Raw genomic sequence first — 11,560 nt, 5'->3', positions numbered from 1 at the left:
GAGGATGATTCCTGGACCCCCAACCCCATCCCTGCTTGGATCATATATCCATGAAAAAGAAAAAAGAAACAAACAAATACTACTCGGTTTGCCTGGCAACAAGGGAATAGACGGTGGATAGTGACAAAATCAAAGATATACATCATCCAAAACTGGGGAATAAGGGGATAGACGATGGATCCAGATACACGCATACGGCTCAGGGATGGTCGATAGCTTGGACTACTCGGTTTGCTTGGAAGCACAAGAGCGCCCTAGGTACGAACTTACCGGGCAGAGGATGAAGAGGACTGAGGCTGAATCGACTGACCTGGACCGCAGCATGCACGGCGGCGGCAGCGGCAGCAGGGTGTCCGGCGGCTACAACGACTACTGGAACTGGAGCCCCCCGGACACCGGATACTCGAGCTCCCCAGTGGTGTCGGCGGCGGTGTCGGCGAGCAAGAGCAACGTCGTCGTCACGAGGAGGCTACGCGGCCGGACGCTCAACGGCAAGCTCTACGCCCTCCGGAGCGTCGTCCCAAACATCACCAAGGTACGCACGTACGTGCCAACGAGCAACCAACTCAATTCACTTGGCATGCAGGCGGCAGTTCAAACATTAACCATTCTTCCTGGCAGATGGATAAGGTGTCCATCCTCAGGGACGCCGTCGAGTACATCCAGCAGCTGCAGGAGCAGGAGCGCTGGATGCTCGCCGAGATATCCATCCTTGAGTCGGTGGCGGAGGTACATGGCCATGGCCAGCTGCTTACTGCTACACTACAGCCCGTCCTTCCGAACGGCTGCGCCGGACACGCCATGCCGCCGCTGAAGAAAACGAGGACCCATTCATTATCGCCGGCGGTGACCCCCACCCCCGCATCCGCCATGGCAGCCGCATCTCCGCCGGTCGAGGCTGTCGAGGTAAACGCACCCACCAACGTACTTTATCTATTTAATCATCAAGTAATAATTGCGACGATGACAAGCGACCGGCAGACGGGGCCCTGCCCTGATGTTGACGCCATGGTCCTCCGATCTTGAGCGGCATCGTCTGCTCTACCCGCCCGCCGCACGCGGACACCGACCACTTGGCTCGATCTTGTAGTACTTACTTTCGGTTCGTTACATGGACAGGTGAGGGTGACGGGCGCTGGCGATAAGCTGCTGGTGGTGAGCGTCGCGTGCCGCCACCGGAAGGACGCCATGGGCAAGGTGTGCCGCGCGCTCCAGAGCCTCCGGCTCGCCGTCATCTCGGCTAACGTCACGGTTGCGTCCGGGACGGTGACGCACACCGCGCTCCTACAGGTAGTAATTGTGTCCTTCCTCAAAACTTGTGTTATCAAACGTTCTAGAGTTTCATAAGAAAAAAAACTTTCATGAAGAAGGGTTTTTTAGTTCCAGTAGAATTTCATCAAAATTTCAGTCATTTTGGTAGAATACTAAAATGATTATCTTTTGGTCAAAATATTCCAGCCATTACAACACACACAATTTAATTTTTTTTAAATACTTGGTTTGATTTTTGTCACATTCAAGTAGATATTCTGGTCCTTAATTTGGCAAAACCGAAATCATTTAAAGTTCGGTGATAATGGCTACGACTGAGATATTTCTGAAACAGAAATTCAAAACCAATCATAATTAGCCATATAAAGTTACTATGTATTCTAGACTTTATATTATTATCTTCCTATGGCCAGTTTTTTTGGGCGGCTTAAAAATTATGTTGCCTTTCCTCAGCTTACGAAATAAGTCATCCCCTAACTTTGTTGAGATTTTTGAATTAGTTATCGTATAACTAGTTTAGGAACCCCAATGGATTAGAGAGGCGGCTTATTAAAAAAGTTGGGGAGGGGATGGCTTACTTTCTAAGCTGTTAAAAGAACTGGCCTTTAATATTATTACTAGTCAACTAATACATCCTAATGTAAAGTCGAGAAATGTAATAGATATAGAGTCTTGAAGAATTTAAATATAATAAAACAATTGTCAAGTCAAAAGAGCATGCATGGCGGTCATTGTGCTGCTGGTTATAGTTGCATTGTTTTGTGATTACATAATTCTTATTTCTCAGAGACAGGAAATACATAAGAGCGAGATGAAGGAATTGATCGAGACTGCAATCGCCCATGTTGATGTCGCAGGAAGTACTCTAGGGAAGTTATGATATGCATGGTTGCATGTTCATCTTAGTTAGTTACACATGATCACATGTACTCCAGGATAACCAGAACACTATAGTGTTCTGGCAAAAATGGAAAGAGAATAAACATTATTTAGCAGCCCCATTGTGTTTGTCTCGTGGTCAGATACTAAGCAATAACCTCCTATAACACGTGATATCCATTGGATCACACAAAATAAATAGCTCGTGCTAGGAGTGTCTCAAAATGCCAATATGATGTACTATATACGTTGTATCTAAACTATTGCACTTTTGGTCAAAAAGAATATGACTATTGGTTCTTCACATTTGCTGGTCTATTCATAGGATACAGCTTTCTCACCACCTCTCTGTATTTTTATGTCAGTTTTTATGTAGGTGCCTGGCTATAGATATTGATGGATAGTGCTATAGGCTTGTGAATATATATATGGATTTAAAACTATCGACATTGGCTATATATGAAGTTACGTTGTACTATTATATTTGGAATGGTTCTCTTCGTAATATTATTAGTCTACTAATGTCTTAATGTAAAGTTGAATATAATAGTTGTAGCATCTCAAACACTTCAAATAAAAATGCGCGGTGACAAGCAAGAAAGGATGAATGGAAAATGGAGGCGCCACAACCAAAGATGGGTGGCAACCTCCGGCGAACACTTTGCACAATGCGGTTTTCCCAAATAATCCAATTTCACTTCTTTTTTCCGCTCCGCGCCTCATGCCGGGCCAAGCTGCGACTTGTTTTCTACCTAGTTCTTGTCGTATTTCCTGGTACCGCCTCCATCTATGGGCCAGATTTTATTTGCCCCCCTCTCCCTATTGCCAACTCAATGACCCATACAATTTTATAGACCGTGATCCATTCACTGAAATGCACAACAATCGTCACATCCATCGATCGGAACCACGCACTTTCTGCCGGTGAAGCCCTCGGCCATGCAGATGTTCGGACAGTTGGTGTCGCTGAAGCACGCCCCATGGAACTGGTGGCCCTTCGACTCGCTGTCAGTGTCAAAACCGGCGGATCTCGGGTAGGGGGTCTCGAACTGTGCGTCCAAGGCGGATGATAACAGGAGGCAGGGGACACGATGTTTTACCCAGGTTCGGGCCCTCTTGATGGAGGTAAAACCCTACGTCCTGCTTGATTAATATTGATGATATGGGTAGTACAAGAGTAGATCTACCACGAGATCAGAGATGCTAAACCTTAGAAGCTAGCCTATGGTATGATTGTTGTTCTGTATGTTGTATATTCTATCGACTAGCCTGGCCCTGGTTTATATAATGCACCAGAGGCCTAGGTTAACAAGAGTCCTAGCCGAATACGCCGGTGGGGAGAAGTCCTTGTCTTGATCGCCAAGTCTTTGTGGAATCTTCCTTGTATGCGGCAGCTGTCCGAACTGGCCCATGAGTATATGGCCATGGGGGGCCTCGGCCGAATCTAATAGATCGGGAGACGACGTGGTGAGTACCCCCTAGTCCAGGACACCGTTAGTAGCCCCATGAACCGGTCTTCAAGTTAGGGACGCTCCTCGATTCTTCCGAACTGTTCTTCATCTTCGGTCGTCGGTCTTGAAAACTGGTTCAACAAATCTTCTCATCTTTGATATTGAGGATCGCCGAAATGCATTCGACGAGTTTATACGCCGGGTATCCGAGGAGCCCCTTTAAGTTTCCGGCCTTTATCAATGCCTTATTATTTTTATGCCACACCTCGGGTTTGAAGTTGTTCCCGGGAGGCAGTGTCCTCTTGCGTCCGAGCTCTAACGCCGGACTGTATTCGAGGTATCTTTTGCAGCCTAGCACCAATGCCGGACCGCTTCCCAGCTCTAATGCCGGAATGTATCTGAGCTCCAACGCCGGACTATGTATCCGAGCTGCAACGCCGGACTATATCCGAGGTGTCATATCATCTTGGTTCAAAAAAGTTTGAAGGAGTTTAGCCGAGCTTAACGCTAGAAATGCCCTCTACGGAGCCAGCCACTAGCGCCCGAGCTTTATGCCAGACTGCTTCCGAGGTGGTGCACCACCCCGAATGTGGGCCGATTTTTGTGAATATTTTTTGTTGGTGCAATTTATTCTCTACCGAGATATATAGCCAGTAGCCCTCAAGGTGTGTATCGATCTAAAACCCGAGATGCACCTGAAGGATGACGTAAGACCGCTGATCCTAATAGCCGCCGAGACTCAGGTTGATTTGCAAAATCGGCCTGAGGATCAAGTCCAAGCTCGGCAGAATACTTCAGGACACTAAAAGCAGCGTGCTCAGTCCTCGAGACTCAGGTTGGGTGCGGCCGACCAACCTGAGGATCAAAATCTCCTCGGAAACTATATTGCACATAAAATTTTCTGCATTGGACAAGCAATGCAGTAGCCCCCGAGACACTGGTCGGGTGGCAACACCAGATCAGGGGATTGATGTGCCCCTTCAATATTTGTAAATAATAAGCCCGAAGCCCAATAGCCCCCGAGCCTTAATGCGGGCACGGGTGGCCGAATTAAGGATGAATATCCATAGTAAAATCACAAATTATGTGTAATGACTCTATGTATCCAAGTACTTTACGTCATTAATGCTCAGATCCGCATTGTACAAAACTTTGTTAACCGACCATCGGCTTCCACCTCCTCGGCCAGTAGCCGAGGAGTGTTTGTCCTACTTTATAAAACCTTTATGAGGGCAAAGATTTATAACAAACAAGGCAATCTGGCCATACGGTTTTATAAACAAAGGTACACAGAGAGTTATATTACTGTTTAATAGAAGAAATGTCTTCCAAAGAAAATAGTCCCGCTATCGGTTCCTTTCTTTGGGTTGTCATGCTAAGCATGATCATTAAACCTCAGCTATAATGTAAGAGCAAAATATTGAGGATTTAGTTTGGGAGGCCAGTTAATAGCCCCCGGTAGTGTTTGGCGACAGTCGGGGTCAAGCCGTAAACACTTTGGCCAATGTTATGAACGGCCCGTCATTTAACATAGTCATCGGATCGCTGACCAGTTTACGCTTATTGTGACAGTCAGTTTTCGGCTTTCTCCACTGAGGTGCTTAACCATGTGAGCTGGAAGCATAATCGCAGTGGTTCTCCCTTTGCACGCCTAGCTGAACAAAACGGAACGTAGGAAGCAAGTGCAGGAGCCGGGCAACCCAACTATTGACCGAAGACACAATTCGAAACCGATGCATATATAGCAATATTTGAGAATGTTTTTGCCGAATCCCTAAAGGTGTCCGGCGTTGCACTGCGAGACCAATGCTGGAAAAGTACAAATAGTTTAAAAGTGCCAAAAAGCTTGGAAAACCAAGAAACGTCAGTAAAAACATGACGTCCGAACAAGATCAAGTGTTCGGTGCCAATCCGAGGGCGGAGTACTTCTCATTAGGCTAGTTTAGCAAACTAAACTCTAGCGGCTTTGAGAGAGAAATTAGGCTCCCCGGCTAGTGACCGCACACTCGCGTCGAAAAAAGGAGTGATAAAAAATAATAATAAAACTTTGCAACGACTAAGAAGAAGAACACTTATTATAAAACGGCTCAAATAAACTTAAGAGCCCCCAAGTGACTTAAGTAAAAGAATGATTCCACGTACCGAAGTACTTATATCATATCTATGTTCAACCGAACTTTAAACGTGTCTTAACCGACCGTCGGCTTCTCCCTCTTCGGTCAAGGACCGAAAAGTGTTATGTACTCCATCTGTCGAGAATATCGACGGTGTTTCCAATAACCAGGCAATCAAGCCATAAGGCTGTAACAGACAAAGCGCGCTCAGGAAACTTATGCTATATTACTGCAAAGTGTAAGAAGCATCTTCGAAGAAAATAATACCCCCACCGATACCTTTCTTCGGTGCTCATTGTTATTATGAGACTTGTGCAATAGATTTTTTGTACTCATGAGTTCCGTTGTGTGCCGACCATCATTGAAAACAATAAGAGCGCTAGCTTTCGGCTTCACCCAGTCTGAGGTCCGGCTCGGGTGATCCGATCGTGACAATCGCAGAGGTGCTCCCTTTACTCCCTAGCCGAACAATCGGGAACGTAGGGGTAAACACAGGAGCGAGGCAACCCAGCTTGCAAATCGCTTAAGTCAATATAGTGCATATTGTGGCGTAATACACGAACAAGGAACGAAGCCGTACAAGTATAATCATATGCAAGAGGAAAAGCTTCATAAAGGAAGCCCCCAAGTAAATGGGGTATTTGAATTTATGCGTCACAAACAAAGTTTGGACAAGGAAATTTTTTACAAGCAACTTTTTTCTAAAAAAGTATAATTCTTGGTCGAACCGAACACAAGTTAGAAATTAAAGCTTTGAGCATGAAAGCGACTTAGCTGGTTAATGTGTTCGGTATTGATGACGCGGTCCGAGCTTGATGCGGGGCAAGGTTCCATCCCCCAAGCCGGTCCCGAGGTGGCGGAGCGGAGAGCTCGACACGCCGAAGTGGTGACATAGTACGGTCAATGCAGACCGGCAGAGTGACGCCAAAGTCCCCGGATCATTTTCCTGTGCACAAAAAATAGTGCAAACCGGAGATAATAGTAATAATGATAATTAAAAAAATGTTGCATAATAAATAATTTATGCAAAGTGAGGAATAGAAGAAATATGGCCTGGCGCCGAAGTCAATGTCGATGCAGGGCGTCGGCGTGATGTAGTAAAGGCGTGGCAAAGCCTGAATTCACATGTCGGTCCGAGCTCCGGATGCGGCGTTCGCCAGACTATGTACGGAAACTGATTGAACCACCACGCGACCTCGTTAATGTGGTCACCATTTGATAGACCTGTGTACATATCATGGACAAACCAGAGTAATAATTCCTTGGGAAAAATGAACCCAAACAAGCAAAAAATACTGGGATTAATAGCACCTGGTTTATTTGTTGTAGCAATCCGAAGGAAGGTGATGTCAAAAATTGGGACTCGCTCCGCACACCCATTGCCTGATGGGCGATAAAACGACGGCATGGCAATACTGGTAAAGGTTGACTCGCCGAGGCAATGCCCTCGGTCCAGCTAACGTGACGGAGCTGATCGGCTAGTGACGCCGAAGCATCCAGAGTAGGTTGATGAAGAGATGGCGAAGCCCCCGGTCCAGCCGAGATGTCAAAGCCTCGACATCAGCCGATGAGTCGAAGTAGGTCGGCGTGATGGACACCAGCTTGAAGAAGCAATAGTGCGGCCCTGTCGATGCAAGTCGTGACGTGGTCGATGCCGGCTTGATGAAGCGACCGTGCGGCGATGCCGGTATGCCCGCTCCGTGTAATCCGTGGGGCGGCGATGTTGATGATGATTTATCCTTCACGATGCCAGACTCTTGTTCGGCTTGCCGAGATGATGATCCGAAGAAGTTGAGCTCGGCTAAAGTGACGACGTGTCTAGCGCAGGTCGGCAGTCGTGGAGTAATATTGCCGAACTGGTTTGACACCAACATGATGTTGAAGATCATGTTCAAAAGATCTTAAAGTTAGTGGGGTGTGTTCAGGAACAAAACACAATACCCCATACAAAACTTCCTTCAAAAGGGATGTCCGAAATCCCGTTCATAAAAAAGATAACTCGGGTCGGATTCGTTTTCGCGCAGAAAATAGATCCGAAAAGTGATGCACTAATCGGAAGGTTCCTGGAGTTTGGACGGTCGGATCGAGCTGAAATTTTGAGAGGTGGTAGATATAGGAATTCCGCAGCCGATCAACGGTTGGATCTTCCAAAGGACGTCCGAGCTAGAAGCTGGACACCACGCCCTAAACTCATCCAAATTCCCATCCAGATTTGACAGGGCTCCGGTATATCGTGGATTGCCAGAGATTCCTCCATCGGAACTCGACGAAAATTTTCAGGATTGTTATAGACCCAATTCCGCACAATTCCACCAAAGCGATCGTCAAAGCGATACTCGAGGAGGTGGTGGCGGTAGATACGAGTTCACTGTCCAAAAAAAACAGCACGGTCGCTTGAGGGCAATCTTGACATTGAGCCCCCGAGCTCGATAGATAATTCCTCCGTGATCTTGATAGAGATCGGAGTTGATGTTTGATAAAGGCCCTCGTCCGAACATGGTGATCCGAACACGGGGCGCAATTCTTGGTTGAACCAAGGTGACCAGTCGAACTGTTGACGAAGACGCCGAAGTCGCAGTTGATCTGCAGGCGAGCCATCGATCCTTTTGTCGATCACACAGCGGAACTCTCAATGAAAGAACCAATGTCGGTGTCAAAACCGGCGGATCTCGGGTAGGGGTCCCGAACTGTGCGTCTAAGGCGGATGGTAACAGGAGGCAGGGGACACGATGTTTTACCCAGGTTCGGGCCCTCTTGATGGAGGTAAAACCCTACGTCCTGCTTGATTAATATTGATGATATGGGTAGCACAAGAGTAGATCTACCACAAGATCAGAGAGGCTAAAGCTTAGAAGCTAGCCTATGGTATGATTGTTGTTCTGTATGTTGTATATTCTATCGACTAGCCTGGCCCTGGTTTATATAATGCACCAGAGGCCTAGGTTAACAAGAGTCCTAGCCGAATACGCCGGTGGGGAGAAGTCCTTGTCTTGATCGCCAAGTCTTTGTGGAATCTTCCTTGTATGCGGCAGCTGTCCGAACTGGCCCATGAGTATACGGCCCTGGGGGGCCTCGGCCCAATCTAATAGATCAGGAGACGACGTGGTGAGTACCCCCTAGTCCAGGACACCGTCACTCGCACTCCCTCACCAAAGTGACCTGCACCGCCAAAATCAACAAAGTGTGCAGATCAGTCACTGAAGCACATCTGGCACTGGAAAGATTTATGTCAAGGTCAAGGCGATACTCTCTCCCCTCTGTTATTCGTGATTGTCATGAATGTTTTAGGAAAACATTTCTCACTTGCGGAGGAGAGAGACTTGTGGAATCACACAGTTAAAGGCTTTAAAAGAACATGTGAAAGTGGAAAAGGTGGTCATGTCTTGTCCACACATCAGCCATTGTACTAGTACTAGACACTCGGTTATGGTTGCAAGATGGATTCAAGTGCCCTACAAGTTCTCGTGCCATGGTTTGGATATCAAATGGTGTTGTTGGATTTGCATGTTGCTGCCCTCTTCATGTTCTCAAGTTCTCATCAATGGTAGCCCTACGGAGCACACCTGGCATTGGAATGGTTTGCTGCCCTCTTTAAGGTCAAAGTGATCCCCTCTACCTTCTGTTATTTGTGATTGTCTTGGACCTTCTAGGAAAGCCTTTCTGACTTGGGGAGGAGAGAGATCTGCTACGGCCTTTCATCGCATCATGTTATTAGGCATGGCTTCTCTCTGTTCGCTGATGATGTTGGCTTGATTGGCCGGCTATCTGTTCGAGATCGACACCACCATCGTCATTCAGGATCTGGCATGTGATGCTTCCAAGTTGTATACAATGTTTTTTCAAAGAGCACCGCAACATTGATTCCTTGTGATGATTGTCCCAGAGAGATAATCTCTCTACTCTACCACACGGATTTCCTGTTTTCCCTGTAAATTTTTTATTTATGGGGCTGCCTCTTTGTGCTTTATTGCTTAAAAAAGTCTGACCTTCAGCTATATGTCAACAAAGTGATGTGGTGATTTCAGTGCAGGAAGGCTAGTATGTCATCTGATGCCAGTTCAGGAGGTCCTTGTGGCTATGTCAATCTATGTGATGATGGCAATGGAACTCTCCAAATGGATGGCGTCTACCATGACTACAACAACATCGCCCGAAATCTATTATGACTGCAACGTCACCATCCTCGTGGGAGTCTTGTTTGCTAGAATTAAATAGGAGGCCTCACTTTGGAGCCTTGCATGGGCTAAACACCCTAGTAACATATTGCTGCAAGAATGATTGTTGTAACCTCGCCTTGGCCTTGGGCCTTAACCTCTAACACTTCGATCTTAATCAATAAAAATGGCATATCTTTTGCGTCGTTTCAAAGAAAAACTTTAGGTGAGGTGTGGGTATTTTATTCCTTACCTACAGGTCAATAATCAAGCATGTAAAAAGGAGCCAGCAAACCAGTAATCATAACACACCTCAATAAAGAGGATAAAAGTTCAAAGCAACATCTACGAGAGGTCGAGTCAACTCATGGTCATCATCCATGTATTCCACACCCTCTTTCATGTCCCCAAATTCACCATCTTTTTATACCTTATCCTTGGGGCAGGCTGTAGAATCATAGGCATCTGTCGATAAAGATCCAATTTTGTTTTATCCAATCAAGTGATACGCAGATACGAGGAGCATACCTGTAATATACAATAATCAAGATGGAAGTTATTGAACTGTTTCCATTTTGTTTTCCACTTCGATTAGGACTGTCAATTTTGTCAAAGCACTCTTTTTGTGAAGAGTAGTCTTCCTACATGTAAGAGTATGTAAACACAACCCTAGCTTCTGCTCTCGATTTTCCCCAGCTCCTAGCAATCCATGGTAGGTTGCATCTCGCGAACACGCGCCTGTTGCTGGAGTTGTTCCTTGAAGGAACAATGGAACAACATATATTGATTACCTCTGCAACAAAAGTAAAAAAATCAGAATAAAAAAGGCAGGGGGTCTATATGATGCTACCCGACGACTATGGAGGATTGTCATTTCCCAGCAAAATAAAGCTACCATTAAACAAAGGATGCTTGCAGTTAAAAAGGGGGTAGCTACTCACAACCACAGATCAATACCGGTAACAAGAGAAAGTGGCAAGTGGATGATCCCATTGTGGCAGGAACACTAGTAGAAAAACTACTTTACGTGAGATACATTAGTCCCGGTTTGTAAACGAACCGGCACTAACGTGACCTTTAGTGCCGGTTCCAACGGCTAGGCGGGCGGGCATCATTGGTCTCGGTTCGTGTTGAACCTCTACTAGTACTGGTTCGTGCCACAAACCGGGATTAAGACATGGTGGCAGGATGGTGTCAGGCTGGGGCCCCACCAACCCCTTTAGTCCCGGTTCGTGGCATGAAGGCTCACCTTTAGTCCCGGTTTGTGTCATGAACCGGGACTAAAGGTTTTCCTATATAACCCCTTCATCCAGCCCGCGGTCGAACTCTCTGTTCTTCCCCTTTCCTCTCCTCTATGTTCTTCCCCAAAGCTCGAGCTCATCCTTCATTTTGCCCAAAATTTGTCAAGATTTGAAGGCCCCCCATCCATCCAAGTGATCACAAAGGTTAGCAACTTTGTCCTTTTATATCTTATTGCTAGATTAGCTTTTGCAATGCTCTATAAGTATAGTGATTTGTGGGTTTTAGTTTGGGAGTAATTATATGCGGTAGTTTATTTGATTTATATGCAATTTGAGCTCAAATTAACTCTTAGTTTGCATATATAGGTGTGGTTTACTTAGTGTCTTCCCGTCCCCGTCCTAATCACCATCGATTGCTCGCACCGTCCCGTCACCGGCACCACCTTGGT

General features: G+C 46.3%; 1 protein-coding gene across 2 annotated transcripts; it reads left to right on the top strand.

Moving 5' to 3' along the window:
* The first annotated feature begins 205 nt into the window (after nt 1–205).
* LOC123059076 (transcription factor BHLH6) lies at nt 206–2,441 on the top strand. Of its 2 annotated transcripts, none has more exons than XM_044481718.1 (4): nt 206–535; nt 622–906; nt 1,120–1,290; nt 2,060–2,441. In XM_044481718.1, the coding sequence occupies exons 1-4, from the start codon at nt 206–208 to the stop codon at nt 2,150–2,152; spliced, it is 879 nt and encodes a 292-aa protein (XP_044337653.1). In that variant the 3' UTR covers nt 2,153–2,441. The 2 variants fall into 2 exon arrangements, with proteins under 2 accessions (XP_044337653.1, XP_044337654.1); XM_044481719.1 differs by having other exon boundaries at nt 215–535; nt 2,066–2,441.
* Nucleotides 2,442–11,560: the final 9,119 nt, after the last annotated feature.

The sequence above is a fragment of the Triticum aestivum genome, chromosome 3A, assembly GCF_018294505.1.
Source record: "Triticum aestivum cultivar Chinese Spring chromosome 3A, IWGSC CS RefSeq v2.1, whole genome shotgun sequence".
NCBI lineage: Eukaryota > Viridiplantae > Streptophyta > Magnoliopsida > Poales > Poaceae > Triticum > Triticum aestivum.
The sequence above is the reverse complement of the archived record's forward strand: the minus strand, read 5'-3'. Positions and strand labels throughout refer to the sequence as shown.

Excerpts from the sequence above, each read along its gene's own strand:
- LOC123059076 (XM_044481718.1), top strand. The coding sequence starts at position 206 with ATGGTCGATAGCTTGGACTACTCGGTTTGCTTGGAAGCACAAGAGCGC. Across the intron at positions 907-1,119 it reads CGCCGGTCGAGGCTGTCGAG|GTGAGGGTGACGGGCGCTGG; the intron begins GTAAACGCACCC and ends TTACATGGACAG. Across the intron at positions 1,291-2,059 it reads CGCACACCGCGCTCCTACAG|AGACAGGAAATACATAAGAG; the intron begins GTAGTAATTGTG and ends CTTATTTCTCAG.